General features: G+C 37.1%; 1 protein-coding gene across 1 annotated transcript in view; it reads right to left on the bottom strand.

The window, feature by feature from the left end:
* Positions 1-511: 511 nt before the first annotated feature.
* LOC121312918 (COX assembly mitochondrial protein homolog) overlaps positions 512-14,592 on the bottom strand; it is a 34,764-nt gene continuing 20,683 nt past the window's right edge. The window contains exons 3-4 of the mRNA XM_041244831.1: positions 10,600-10,690; positions 512-982 (exon numbers count right to left, since the gene is read on the bottom strand). Coding sequence (XP_041100765.1) covers positions 862-982; positions 10,600-10,690 — 212 coding nt within the window. The 3' untranslated portion in view covers positions 512-861. The remainder of the gene's footprint in view (positions 983-10,599; positions 10,691-14,592) is intronic.

Raw genomic sequence — 14,592 nt, forward strand, 5'->3', positions numbered from 1 at the left:
TTAGCATAAATAAACAAAGCTCTTAATAATGTATTCAAAGGATGCAAACACCTTGGTAAATTTGAGTCTTTGGTGACAAGTTCTCTCTTTGTTGGTGCGGCCGAAGTGAACAAAACTGAATAAACACTTTGCCTAACCCTTCATTGAAATACACTGTCCAGACTATCTTGCAGATTAGAGGAACCATTCATTCAAAATTGCCAGTTGAAGTACTTGCGCAGTTAACAGTGTCACCCCACGCTCATAAAATAAATATGAATTTTTTAATGTTTCCATTTAATAAGTGTTTGTGTTTTGACTCAGTAACTGTTTCTTAGAATAAACAATTAGCTTTCTGAAAAAAGTTTTCACACAGAATACAGTAAAAATAAAAAAGGGCAAATTCATCATTGAAATATAAATATGAAATATCCACAAATTTGGGAATTATGCCTAATAATGTATTCATATTAACATATGTCTATAAAGGGGTAAATTCAATGCTTAAAGAAGATAGAAAACAAAACAGTAGTTTTATTAAATGATTCACATTAGCGATCCCTTCTTTATTTCAATTTGTCATTTTACATTTACAAGTTCCTTAATTAGGAAAGCAACGCTCTCACTGCTCAAACTTTTATCTTTCAAATCATATAATTCTTATTTTTTGGAAAATATCAAACTGATCATTCAGCTAATAATTGATTTCATTGTCAAGGAGTACAAATACAAGGTTAAGCAGCCACCACGTGATTCTACTGCCAGCACTTCCCAAATCCCAAAGTTTTTACACAAAATGCATCCATAATTTCTGTGATTGTGCCTCTCTCGCAATGATGGGTAACAACTTTGGGACCACAATCCTCCATGTGAAGCTTCAGCTTACATACTTGTGGGCAGTTTCTGCTGTCGGTTCTTGGTAGGAACACCAGTTCTTATAAACTCTTGTTTTTCTTTCAAATACTCCTGTTTGCATTCTTCATAAAAAGCTGGATCCTTATAGCTAAAAGAAAAATGAAATAAAAAAAAACATGTTAACGTGCGAGCTGCAACAAGCATTTTGCAAAGTGCTGTACCATTTCCTAAACAAAATCCTAAAGGTTTAACTTCAATGCGAGTTGTACCGCATTTACTTGAAATAGCACCCTGACACTTATCCTCTCAATCCTCTCTTTACCAGGGCGTTATTTGTACAAGCACATCTATTTGAGACTAGTTTCTAACTGGCCACTTACATATTTTGTGATGATAGCACATGTTAAAGTGTGAGCAAATTGTTACTTATTTTGTGGCACAGCGTTACAAAAACAGTTTTCTATTCAATTATCTCTTATTCCTCCACTTCCTCTTTGTTTGCAGCTCACAGACAAGCTTTGGCTGCAGTGTGCATTAGTTCATTAAAATCTGTATGTTTATTATTATTTATTTAATTTTTTCGCTCCTGTGTGCATTGGCCCTGATGTAGCCTGTTTAAAATGTAGCCTGCTTGTCTGTGCCGCTACACAAAGTGTTGAACTTTAGGAATTACAATTTATGTATATAACCCATGAGAAGGTGCACTGATGATTTCACAGTGGCCAGTTATAGCCTAGTCTCAAACAGATGCTCTTGTAATAACTGCCCAGGTAAAAAGAAGATTGAAAAAATAAGCTATATTAGGCAAATACTGTATATATTAGGGCTGCTCCGATTAATTGGACCGATTAATCAACTAATGAGTTGATCGCTGATTTTTAAATGTTTTTTTTTTTATTACAATTTAACCGTGCAGAATTTTATTTTTTTCAATTAAATAAAATTAACCAATAGGAGATCTGCATTTTCTCTGTGGCAGTCCAATCATAAGTGATCGGAGGCAGGGCATAAACAGTTGATGGTCTTGAGTAGGTTTAACCAATGGAAGAGAAAAGGATCTGTCCCTTGTTATGCAGGTGTCCAATAACGAGTGAGCAGAGGTGGGACATAAATATGCTAGGGTGCATGGTGTAAGAATAGCTGAACTTCGCCCAATATTGCTAATGTTAGAGACCTCTACTGAGAATTAAATTGAGAACTTCTAAGTAATATTTAGAATAGTTTTTTAAATAAATAAATAAAAAATCAGACAGAGACATTTTAGAGGATTTGGTTACGAGTCAATTATCAAGAAGAAAATTCTCATTATACAATGGAGATATATACCACAAATACCCAAATCGACACAGGAAGGGAAAGGATATGCTCGGCACTTCCAAAACTGAAATTATTAAAAGGTATCAGTGGCTTACTGGTAGCTGTCAATTTAAAAATGTGTTCAGTACAGAAAGGGCGATATGGAACAGCACTGGGTATAGCAATCTAGGATGTCTATCGAAGTCCACACAAAAACATGAGGGTTCCCAAAGTCCCTTGCGAGCCACAGTTACACTCAAAACTTTTGTACAAACCAGGACAGATGTTCAATTGGATGAGCAGAAGCGTAGGGATATAATACATCACAATGAGCAAGTAAGAAAAAATAGTGAAATTCTTAAACACTTGATTGATTCTGTTATTTACCTTGGCAAGCAAGAACGGGCATTCATCACTACGCAAAACTACACCCCTCTATATATACACCAACACCAACACACCACACGTAACATATAACATAAAAATACGCACAGGGACGGGACACTTTGCCACAGACCGACACCAACTTTTTGTCTTGTCAACATAATACACCAGGACCTACAGGACAGAGCATATGGAGCTGTTGCACCTTGTCAGACTGGAAAGGTGGTAGATGGAAAACCTCTAATTCCACAGACTGGTTGACATGAAATGCCGAGATTGTCTTCGGCAAAATGGCAAGATTGGTACGGAGCATAACCTTTGTCCTAGCCTCTGTAAAAAAGTTATTGCATTAACACTAGACCTGCCACGTCAGTCATTTTGACGGTTTTCACTTTAAACATTTTAATTACTCTACGTTTCTGAAAGATACGCGGTTGTCAGTTCTCGACTTTAATACCATGATGGTGTTTGAAAGGCAGGATCGCAAAAATAAAAAAATAGTTATAATCCCCTTGTGGCAAAGTGGTTTGTAGTGCACAGATGTAGAGGTCATGCAGTGCTCAGGAATGACTGGAAATAACACAGTTCATGGTTAAATAGCTCTATTTACTGACAAATAATAATAACTGGCTCTACACACTAATGTTTATCACTCAATTAAACCATGGGGTTCAGTCCCGAAATGCAGTAATAATAACACACAACCCAGACATAATCACTAATCCAAACAGAGAGTGCTTTTTGTGCAGGTGGTGCCATACAATAATTGTGAAACAGTGGTGCATTGCAGTCTGGGTTCGGTGCTGGCTTTTAGTGACAGCTCCCGGCTACTGTTAGCCGTCTAACAATGACACTTAGAACAACAAGCCACAAAACACTCACAAATATTTTATATCTACACACCTTTTACAAATTCTTCCATAACCATAACAAAGGAACAGATACCCTCAGTCACACCCCATTCGGTATCGAGTGCAGCCACATATACTCCAATCCATGACTGACAAATCGCCTACCGCCGCATTAAAGTGAGGACTTCTGGTATTGTGACTCTGCCCCCTTCCTGGATTGCCGACTTCCAACTGACCCTGGAATGAACTGTCAAACCACCCAGTCCGGGGCACACTGTTCCTGTTACATAGCACCCTCACAGGTCATGAGGATGATTGTTGACTCGGATTCATTCGATCGCAGCAACACCCCTCTACCTAGAAACGCCAAAGCCGTTACTTTGAGTGCTTTTTACAATACATGTTTTTATTTTGAATATAACCTACAATATTCTTTTTTTTTTTTTTTTTTTTTTTTAATATACAAGCCTGCTGTTATCTCTACTGTACCTGGCAGCCACCAATTTTTTCATTTTGTACAAGGAATACACCAAGAAAAATATCAGCAGGAGAGATTTCATCTTGAAGCTAGCGCTTCGGAGGAAACATTTCGATCAGAAAACTGCAAAGCAGCAGGCTACTGCAGCTCAACCTAGATTCAGTGCTACATAGAGTGACACATGCAGAGAAAACATATGTTACCTTCGTATTAAATTAAAAAATACATTAGTTTTTACTTTTTTGTATGTACATACACTTATTTAGACACTCGTTTCTTTTGAGATGTTTATTTTATTATAGTTTTTAATTTTTTAAGTAGTGTTTTATAGCGGCGAGTTAGAAAATAAAACTATTATGTTTAATTGTTCATTTAAATACTGGTCCGGCTGTGCAGATGTTTGATATGAAGTGCTTGAATAAAACTTTTGATTTATATCCGATCGTTTGTCTTTCATTTTAATATTGATGCTGTTTAAAATGTAACCGTCATAATGACTGCCTGAGGTGGTTTTAGATATGAGTATAACCTCGGCTGTTCTAGTGTTAAGCACCACATTTATCCCCCAACAAGGAACAATTTCCTTCATAGGCGGCCGAAGCCGACAAGCCCTTTTTTAAAATTGCCCCGCCAGGAAGTGAGCTCCTGGGGAGACCGAGTCAATTTTGGCATGGCAAGATGAAATAGCTGCCAAATAGACCCTTAATGTAGAGGGGGATTTCCCCTCACTAAACAGGTCCTGCAAAAATAGCCACATAACTGCCATAGGACAGGTCATGGGGCAAAACCCACAAGGCAGACACCATGTCTGAAAAAGACCCCACTTATACCAGTACTGGACCAGTAAGGGGCTACTAGGAGCACCTTGGCCCGGTCCGGCCTGATTTTCTCCAGACACAGCGGGAGCATGGCGAGTGATGGGAAGGCATAGCAAGGTCTGGTGTGTCAAGGCATCTAAATCGCCAGCGGGTCCCAGCCTCCTATTACGGAGAACCAGAGGGGACAGTGGGTTGATTCCTGGGAAGCAAAGAGATCTATCTCTGCTCTCCCAAATGAGGCTCACCACCTTGTGGCACTGGGAACTCTCCTTGAGAGGAGGTCTGCTGCCCCGGGCCGGTGTACTGCACGTAATGAGAGGAGGTTCACGTGCACCCAGAACAGAAGCTTGCGGGCCACACGATGGAGACTGGGCACCCCAGTCCAGGCTGGACGTTGTCCATGGTGACAACCTCTTCTAGTGATACTGCCATGCGCTACGCCAAGGCATATTTGGGAAGACTGTTTCCAGCAAAAGAGCGTCTTTAGGCAGTGAAGAGACACTGTCAATAGGCGGTCGCGGTTCAACGTGTGCTAAAAAACCTTACTTTTGAACCAGGCCTGCAGAAGACCCAATGGAAGGGTCTGGGAAGCTGCTGCATTCAAACCCAGAAGTTTGTTGAGCTGAAAAAGCTTTAAACAGAAGGCTATTCTCTGCACTCTGCCGTCCGACAGAGTGGACAGCATGGACCTGGGGCTATATTTACCAATCGTGCATACACACAAATTTCATTCTAAAGTTTGCATATGCATAGTCTAACAGAAAGTATGAGATTTATCAACATGCAACTTTGCGTGGAAATGTTCACAGACTCGCCCATCTCTGGACCATGCATACAATTGTTTCCTTGTGTTAGAATGATGGTACCGCAAGAAGAAAATCTAACCCCTATTCAGGATAAAGATACACCAAACTAAGGAAACAGTTTGCAGATCCGCTAGCCAAGGCCAGGAAGAAATTAACAAGATTGTGTTGATTAGATAAGGATACCAGGCCAAGTGGCTCAAGAAAGTGTGTCTGTTTTTCTAAATGGTCAGACTCTGATAAAATGGCTGCCTCTAGTCCAGGTCTTAAAATGTCTATTGAAATTTATGAGTAACTCTAAGTGGGCTACAGAATGACTTTGCATTAGCTTTGCCAGTCAGCAAACCTTTAAAATGTTTAGCTGGGTATACATAGTTTTTCTAAAACTTTCTAAATACAAGATTGACACTAACATTTTGTTCATAAATTTCTTAAACTAACAATACTGAACACTATACACATTGTGATGATTGCTGTCTGTCAAATTGTATTTTGATAACTGTCGGTATAATATTAATGATTGAAAATATTAGTTTTGTGCCTTACAATGACATTTGGCACATAAATGGTTAAATCTGTAAAGAAGAAGTTAGAATTTTAAATGAACAAATAGTACTTTATAACCAAATATAATTTGTATTACTCAAGCTCTGAGTAGCCATATATAATAAGGTATGGAGTTAATCATCTTTTTGTGGGCAATATGAATATGACGGAAGGAGCACAGTGGAGTTATTAATAAAAGAGACTTTTCTTAAGTACCTTTTAAGAAGATATTTGATGGACAGCCTTATCCAAGGCGTGGACAATAATTCTTTGAAGATCAAGGACACACCTTTTTCTAAGGACAACTGCCAATGAGGTTACATTTTGGGTCAATCCCAAATAATTGGCTGGTGTCTCAGAACACCCATCTCATGCCAAAGCCAGCCTCATGCCAGCCTGTTAAAAGACTGGAAATCGAATGATTTTGGGGGTTTGATTTTTCCATCTATTCAAGAGCTATTCTGGACCTGTTCTTTGAGGAATCATCTATATATCTGGAAGCTACAGAAGATGCCTTGTTGGGGAAAACCTTCTTCAACTTTAGAAGTTCGATCTGCCTTGGAACTAAACTTTGAATTGAACTGCAACCAAAAGACAATATCTTTGAAGAGGATTACAATTGACTTTCTACGTGGGATTTTAAAAGAAAAACTTCACATATTGTTCTTGGAAATCTAATAATTTGCAACGAAACTCCAGGACTCTTAAATCAAGTTTTGCACATTAATGGACTCTTTTTATAACTGGACTTGCAAAACTTTGAAACATTCCTATTCTTAAAACCTTTCTTCAAGCTCCACAAGGCTAAATATGTAATTCTTAGATAATCCAAGAGTTGCCTATAGCTATTAGATTTAGAATATCTATTATGTGTTGTCTTTGCTTACCTGTGTGCTATATAATAAAACTAGTTAAAAAATCATTATTTCTTAAATTGTCTGTGGTTTTTAGTTTGAAACAAGGTGCACTTTTACAGAGAATAAACATTCATGATTTAATCAATTAAATTAAGCCAGAACTGCGAATTGCTATTGCAGTAATGTATTGCTGTAGTTTATAGCATAATTGGTGAACTATAGTGACTAAGTTCTTTAATAGTAATTTGTGAGGAAACCACATTGTGATATGTAAAAACGTAAATATACACGACATAAAACGACATTAAAGTACAAAATACATGTTACAATCAGTCTTCAGGAACTATTTTTTCTTAGTGGAAGGATACAGAATATTTCTTATTTTTTTCCTTGAAGCCAGTTTGTGTAATTATTTGCAATTTTTAGTTTTTGCCATTTTATAAGCGAAATAACCCATGACAGGGTGTGTGGCAAGACAATTCTTACCACACTTCCTGGGTGGTTGAAGACACGAGGCCGGAGGCCTTGTGCCTAACAATGCACCCAGGGTGTTATTTCTTACTTATCACCACCATGAGTATTACAAACTAAATAGAAAACAATGTTGTTGTTGGTCCTTTCTGTAGAACAGAAATAATATGTAGAAATAACATAGTAAGTAGAAGCAGATGTGCAGCCTATCAACATGTTCACTATAAATTCACAGAATAATTTTGAAAATAGCTGATTTCACCCTTTTGGAAGACCTTGCTAATGTCACTTTCCGTTGAGCGCTTAGGGATCGTTATGACTTCTTTGCACACAGCACATAAACTTTTTGTAAGATACCATTTTCCTAAGGAAGTCCTGTTGGAATTGTGTGATATGTTAGGACCTCGGCTACACAGACCAACCAAGCGCACTCACCCATTCCTGCACATACACAAGTCCTGTCTACTCTTGGCTTTTTGGCCACTGGTACCTTTCAAAGACAGATCGGAGGCGTAAGTGGCATTTCACAAGCTTCTTAGTGCACTGATGGTGCTGCACTAGTGGTTTTGGATTCCATCACTGTCCTTTGTCCTAAGGACATTCAGTTTCCTTGTACCCACAGGAAGCAGATTGAAATAAAAAGGGATTTACATTTAATTGCCGGGTTCCTCAATGCCATTGGTGCTATAAGAATTCACCTAAATAGCAATTAAAGCATCGACACTGAATGCAATTCATTTTGTGAACAAGAGATAATACCACTCAATGAATGTGCAGGTTATACATGATGCCTGACTGTCTATTAAATGCTGTGGGCTAAAACATATATATATATATATATATATATATATATATATATAATATATATATATATATATATATATATATATATATATATAGAGAGAGAGAGAGAGAGAGAGAGAGAGAGAGAGACACACACACACACACACAGGTAGTGGTCAAAAAAATGGAAACACCTGGGAAAATGAGGGGCACCACGTATACTGAAAGAAAGGGCTTCCCCACAGGTGTGGCTCATGCGTTAATTAAGCAAATAACATCCCAGCATGTTTAGGGTCATGTATAAAAATGCTGGACAGTGGTTGCCTATAATTATGCCTAGGGTGGCTGCAAGAGGAGACCTCAGTGACTTTGAAAGAGGGGTGATTGTTGGGGAGCATTTGGCAGGAGCTTCAGTGACCAAGACAGCTCAACGTACTGATGTTTCACGAGCAATGGTGTCTAAGGTGATGTCAGCATGGAACTCCGAGGGAAAGACATCATCAGCAAAGGGCAACATTGGGTGGAATCGCATTCTCCAGGATCGTGATATCCGTGCATTAATTCGAAGTGCAAGGCAAAACAGGCAAGCAACTGCAGATCAATTGACTGCAAATTTTAACCTGGGGAGCGAGCAGCCAGTTTCATCAAAAATGGTCTGCCAGGAACTTCAGAGCGGGATACCACAGTCGGGTTGCAGTGCACAAACTACTCATCACACCTGATAATGCACGTTTGTGAGTCCCGTTGTACAAAGAGCACAGGCAATGGATTACCGAGCAGTGGAGAAATGTGACATGGTCAGGTGAATCACCCTTCACCACGTTCTTGACAAATGGACAAGTGCACGTGTGGCACCAACCTAAAGAACTGTACAGCCCTGAGTGTTTGGTTCCAACAGTGAAGGGTTCTGGTGATTCCGTAATGTTGTAGGGGGCATTTTCCTAGCTTGGTTTGGGTGCACTCATTCCCTTAGAAGGCAAGATCAATGCTAATTGCTACTTATTGGTACTGAGTGAACATTCTCATTGCATGTTGCAGCATTTCTTTCCTGCCGGGGTGTGTGTGTGTGTGTCTGACCCTTCTTTTGTTTCTTTTCTAATTAATGGTCTCACTGAAGGGTTTTATACGGGTCTCTCTTGTTTCCCTACCGCTTCCACTTATTGCAAAACCCTCCAAGCTGCCATCTTATACCCCAAATCTGTTGATAATTTAATAAAGAAAGAATTAGGCAACCAGTTTATGACAGGCCCCTTCTGAATCCCCATTTCCATCCTTTCGCATTAACCCTATCAGGGTTGAAAAAGAGAGACTGATAATCGACCTTTCCGCTTCCCATAACTCCACCACCCCCAGCATCAATAGTTTAATCCCTCACGAAGATTTCTTGCTGTAATATGCAACAATCGACCATGCCATATCCTTAATCAAAATTGCACGCTGCGAGCCCTCAAACCAAGTTAGGTCTGATGCAAAATTAACGTCTATAAACAAGATACTTCCCTGTAAAATCGCATACTCCGCATTCTCCACAATAAATATTTGTACTAAAACATTTTGCCGTTTGTCGCGAACTACTGAATAAGGATTAATGTAGCAACAATTTTTTTTTTTTTTTTTTTAAATACATAAAGTAATTAGTAGGAAGTTTTGATATGTGATAAGTAATACAGTTGAGGAACAGCAATAAGAGATGACATTTACTAATTTACTAACAAATAAAGGCTATGTATGGTGGCTTGGCAGTAGTGCAGAGAGATTAAGTAACAGAACTGATGCTATGCAGGCATGTAAGACAGACATTCAGGATGACCAGATTGAAGAAGACAATTGCATATGTAGGTCAGGCTTGAGAACCTGGCATGTCATTTTGGTTGAATGCTGAAGAGGCTTTTATGACAACACTGCTTCAACATACAACACAAGACATTTATCTATCTGAAACACCACAGTAATCAAAGACATGGTACAAACGCGTACACAGTATAGTGTATAGTTACTACACTATACTGTAGATTTTATTGGTGCTCTTTCATTTTAAAGTGTACATTTTAATTTGTTAGACAAGGTAACAAATCATATCAAAAGTTAATATTTATTTTTATTATGTTATATATACAGACTAGTTTTCAGGACCTAATGAAATAATAACAAAAAATAAGAAAACAGATCAATTTTATATTATAATTTGATATTATAATGTCATTTATTACATTGTACACCTTCTATGACATGTCTCAAGTTCCTTTACATTGTACATGAAAGTTGAAGTTATCAGTTCAATTGTAAATCTGGACAAAAACTACATCTTGGTTTGTGGATTAAACCATATATATTCAGGTTGGCTAGAGAGGGGGCAACATGATTTTTACTAAAATAGGATTGAAGTTCAGTCAAACAACAAGCCAATGGGATATGATCAAACGTACAGGACTAGTAACGTTAACAGCAGTACTCATGAGTAATTATAAAAATACTTACTAAACGGTTAAGCACTCCTTCAGAGCAGTATTTTGCTCTCGACATTTGAGGACCATCAGAAAGCCACTGTCTTTGCAGCATTCATTAAAAGCTGAAATTGCAAAACAAAATGAAAACTTCTGTTAGTAAATCTATGCCCTGCACAGTCTCACTTTTTAACTATGACCTTTCCAAATTAAAAATCTGTGGGCAACAAATCCAAAAGGGACACTAACAAGTTTTCACAAGTTACAAGTTATCTCCAAGTTTTCTCTTGCCAGTAGCAACAGAAGAGCAGTAAGCCAGGGAAACCCTACTTTGAGAGTTCTTATTTGTTCTTATAAGCATCTACCCACACCTGAACACCAATAGCGACTGTATCTTGCTTAATATAAGTTAAGAGTAAAGTTAAAGTACATTAAAATAAAAACAGAGCTTCACATTTAAATCACATTTATTTCATTAGTTTGAAATGACATTAACATGCAATATATAGCCATATTATTTAAATTAAAAGACATTTTACAAAAGCTTTATGGTGGGGCCCTGTAGGGTTTTAATAAAAAAAAACAAAATACATCCAAAAAATTGGTTAAAACACTGTACAGCTGCCCCGTGCAACCTTTTCTTGAATTCTTGTCTGGTTTTAAAGCTTTGTGTGTGGCTAGGCTTAGCTGGTCAGACTAAAGTGCCACATTATGAATAAATCAATAAATAATGATTTGTATCCGTTTAAAACAACAACAACAAAAAAACACAACTTGTCGTGCATAAACATAAGCACAAGCACATATTGGAAAACAGTATTTTTTTCAAATTCAGTACACCCATTTATCAGCCATAGTGTTCATTTCAACAGTCTTCCCAGTGATATTTAGTTGGCTGAATCAATTTTAGCTTTAAAAGAACAAACTATAAGGATCTTGAATTGCATTGTATGTAGTACATTATGAAATAAACAGCTATTTAGTTTAGTTCATGCCACAGAATGAAAAGGGGGCTCAATTAATTTGAAAAATAAAGACTTCTAAAAAGATTTACCCAAGAATTTTCCATCTTTAAGTTTAGTTTTATTACATTTTCCACCACTGACTTTTGTAGGCTTTACAGTACATATCTTTATGTCATTCTTATAAAGGGGGAAAATGCTGTACAGTACAGTAAGTCAGCATGTTAAATTCATCACTAATTGAGAAAGATGTCCTTGAATTTATGAAGTAAACACCCACTCATGACACATTCCACACAATAAACATTAAACTTAATATTTTATAGACTTTTTTTAAAGCATCACAGGCAGGATGATATAAAGAAGTGAGGTTTACAGTACTTCCTATGAACTGAAAAGTTGTTCCTATGAAAAGAAAGTGTGTTTGTCAGGTAATTACATTTTAATTACCTCCACTACAATTAAATATTTACCTGTATAGTTCAAATAAAACATACACCCTACTCACTGACACTGTCAGGGAAATTTATATTTCATTAGATGCCTTGAACCGAATATTAGGACAGGTCTGTGTCATACCACCTTATACAATAAATATGAAACCAATCTTCTGACATAATCACTACATATTCAAGTTTCACAAGCTCTGATTGCTAACACAGATTTAAATGGCAGCCTACATAGAAAAATATAACTAAAAAAAAGCATACAAGGGATGTTAACAAGCACCGGTAAAACATACCCAAAAAAATAATAATTTCTCAAAATGCTCTGAAGATCAGCTTTTACAACAGAAATATGATCCCCATTAAGGAAGCAGTCACAGACCCTCATCCTTCCATTAGCTCTTAGCAAGGTCTTTGTCACTTGTTTAGCAATGAGATTTTAATTAGGTGCCTCTGTTCCACACTTTGGAAATACATTAATAAAACTCTTTCATTTGTTTGCAGAGAAGACGTTGCTAATTCCACAAACCAATTTCAGAAAGCACAGTCTATAACTAATCCAATTAAAAACACCAGTGGATTCATTTCATTGTCATGCTTGAATAAGAGAACTTTTGGTTTCTCATCATGCTTCTGGGACCAAGATTTTATCTTAGTGTCTTCAGGCAACAAGCATATGTGAATTAAAATTGTGGACCACAAACTCGTTCCTGCTAATAGAACAGATTATGGAACGTGAATACACAGGGGTGACCAATATGAACATTCTTATGGTGTTAGTAATGCTGGACCCCAGCATTCATCATTCTTCTGCTCTTAAGATTTTCTACACCAATTTTACAAAAGTAATTTAAATTTTACAAATAACCCTATATAAAAATTGCAGGGTAGTGTCTGAAACGAGATGTCGCATCTCAGTACATCTGCTTCAGAATCTTCACTTCTACAGTAGGTGTTCTGGAATGTATTACAGCATAATTTCTCTGAATGCACCAATGTGTGCTACTGTAATCTAAAAAAAACACGATTTAAAGCAACGTGGCACCCCGGTCAAAGTGTAACCTGAACAGTGATAAACTGTAAATCTAGCTAAAACAGATACGTAAACAGGATTTCCGTTAGGAGCTAGCAGTCTTTTCTGAACCTGTGAAATGCCCAACTTTTTCAGAAGATAAAATGCTGTCCTCACATCTACAACAAATGCTTTTGCTTCAGCAGTCAAGGTTTTATAAAAGTCTGCTTTCCTGATTTAGAATGCGGTTAGCTCAAATGAAAAAATGTGATTGTGGCAGGGCAGAAGCCCTGCTGCTGTATAGTGTGCATGTGGGAATGTAAGGTTGGCAGAGATGGGGTTAAATATGTCCCTGCCAGCAATCTCAGGTGTGGGCATTCCCCAGTTTGGTAATTAATGCTAATTTGGGAGTGGCCACGTGTACAAAAGGAAGCAAAATCCTCGGGGGTGAGTGTTTGTTCTGTGATTTTTTGTATTATTTTTTTTTCCAATTGCAGTCCTGCTCTGAGTATCTAGGAGGAGCTATCCCTTATGAAACTCAGTCAGTGAAAGCTGCAGTTTAAGTGCATATGCATATGTTTATTAAGCACAGAAACAAACAAAACACAGCACACTGTCCAAAAAAAAAAAAAAAAAAAGTTCAAACAAAAGAACAACACACTCGTAGGCTGGGCATTAGCCTTCACTACTATATTCCAAACAATACAAAAATGACAGAACAAACACTCACCCCAAACTCCTCCAACAAACAAAGGGATGTTGCTTCCTTTTATACACATGGCCACTCCCCAATTACCATCAATTGCCTAACTGGAGAATGGCCACACCTGCGTCTGCTGGCAGGGACAGATTTAACATCATCCCTACCAACCATACATTCCCACCCACATTGCCCTGCCACCATGAGTCACTCAAATGAAAAGCAAGTGTGCCTATTCAGTAAAATCCCTTTCTAATCAACAGAGGCAAGGGATTCACAATAACACCCTGCATATGCAAAATATCTGCTTTCATTATGATATCAAGTTTTTCTTTTGAAGCAAATTATTATAATGAAATAAAACACTAATGTCCTTTATAATAATCCTCCAATATTTTTTTTTATTTGAGCATTATACTATTTTTTATTTGAGTTATTGCTTGTTAAATGTATTGCTTGTTAAATGTATATATATATATATATATATATATATATATTTCTATATATATATATATATATATATAATTGTATGTGGTGAAGGTGTGGTCACAGTGTTAGTTTAAAGGATGTTTTACTCACAGCCGTACCTAGAGTTCACATATCACACTGTATAATAAAACACTTTAAAAAAATCAGATTTCAAAATATATAAATGTACAACACGTCTTGGAATGAATAAAAGATGTCAGATGTTGCCCCCTCTTTCATGAAACAATAAGGATCATGAAATCATCATTCGGCATTATGGTATACAAGCAATACAGAATATAATTTAGATTTAGATTTACAGGCTCTCTATGTACCGGCAGGGCATATATTTCATGTAAATATTTTTTAAACAGTTATTTTGATTGTGTACTGTATTCCTATTAAGTGTACAATGTAAAAAAAAAATACAAATAAAATA

The sequence above is a fragment of the Polyodon spathula genome, chromosome 3, assembly GCF_017654505.1.
Source record: "Polyodon spathula isolate WHYD16114869_AA chromosome 3, ASM1765450v1, whole genome shotgun sequence".
Lineage (NCBI taxonomy): Eukaryota > Metazoa > Chordata > Actinopteri > Acipenseriformes > Polyodontidae > Polyodon > Polyodon spathula.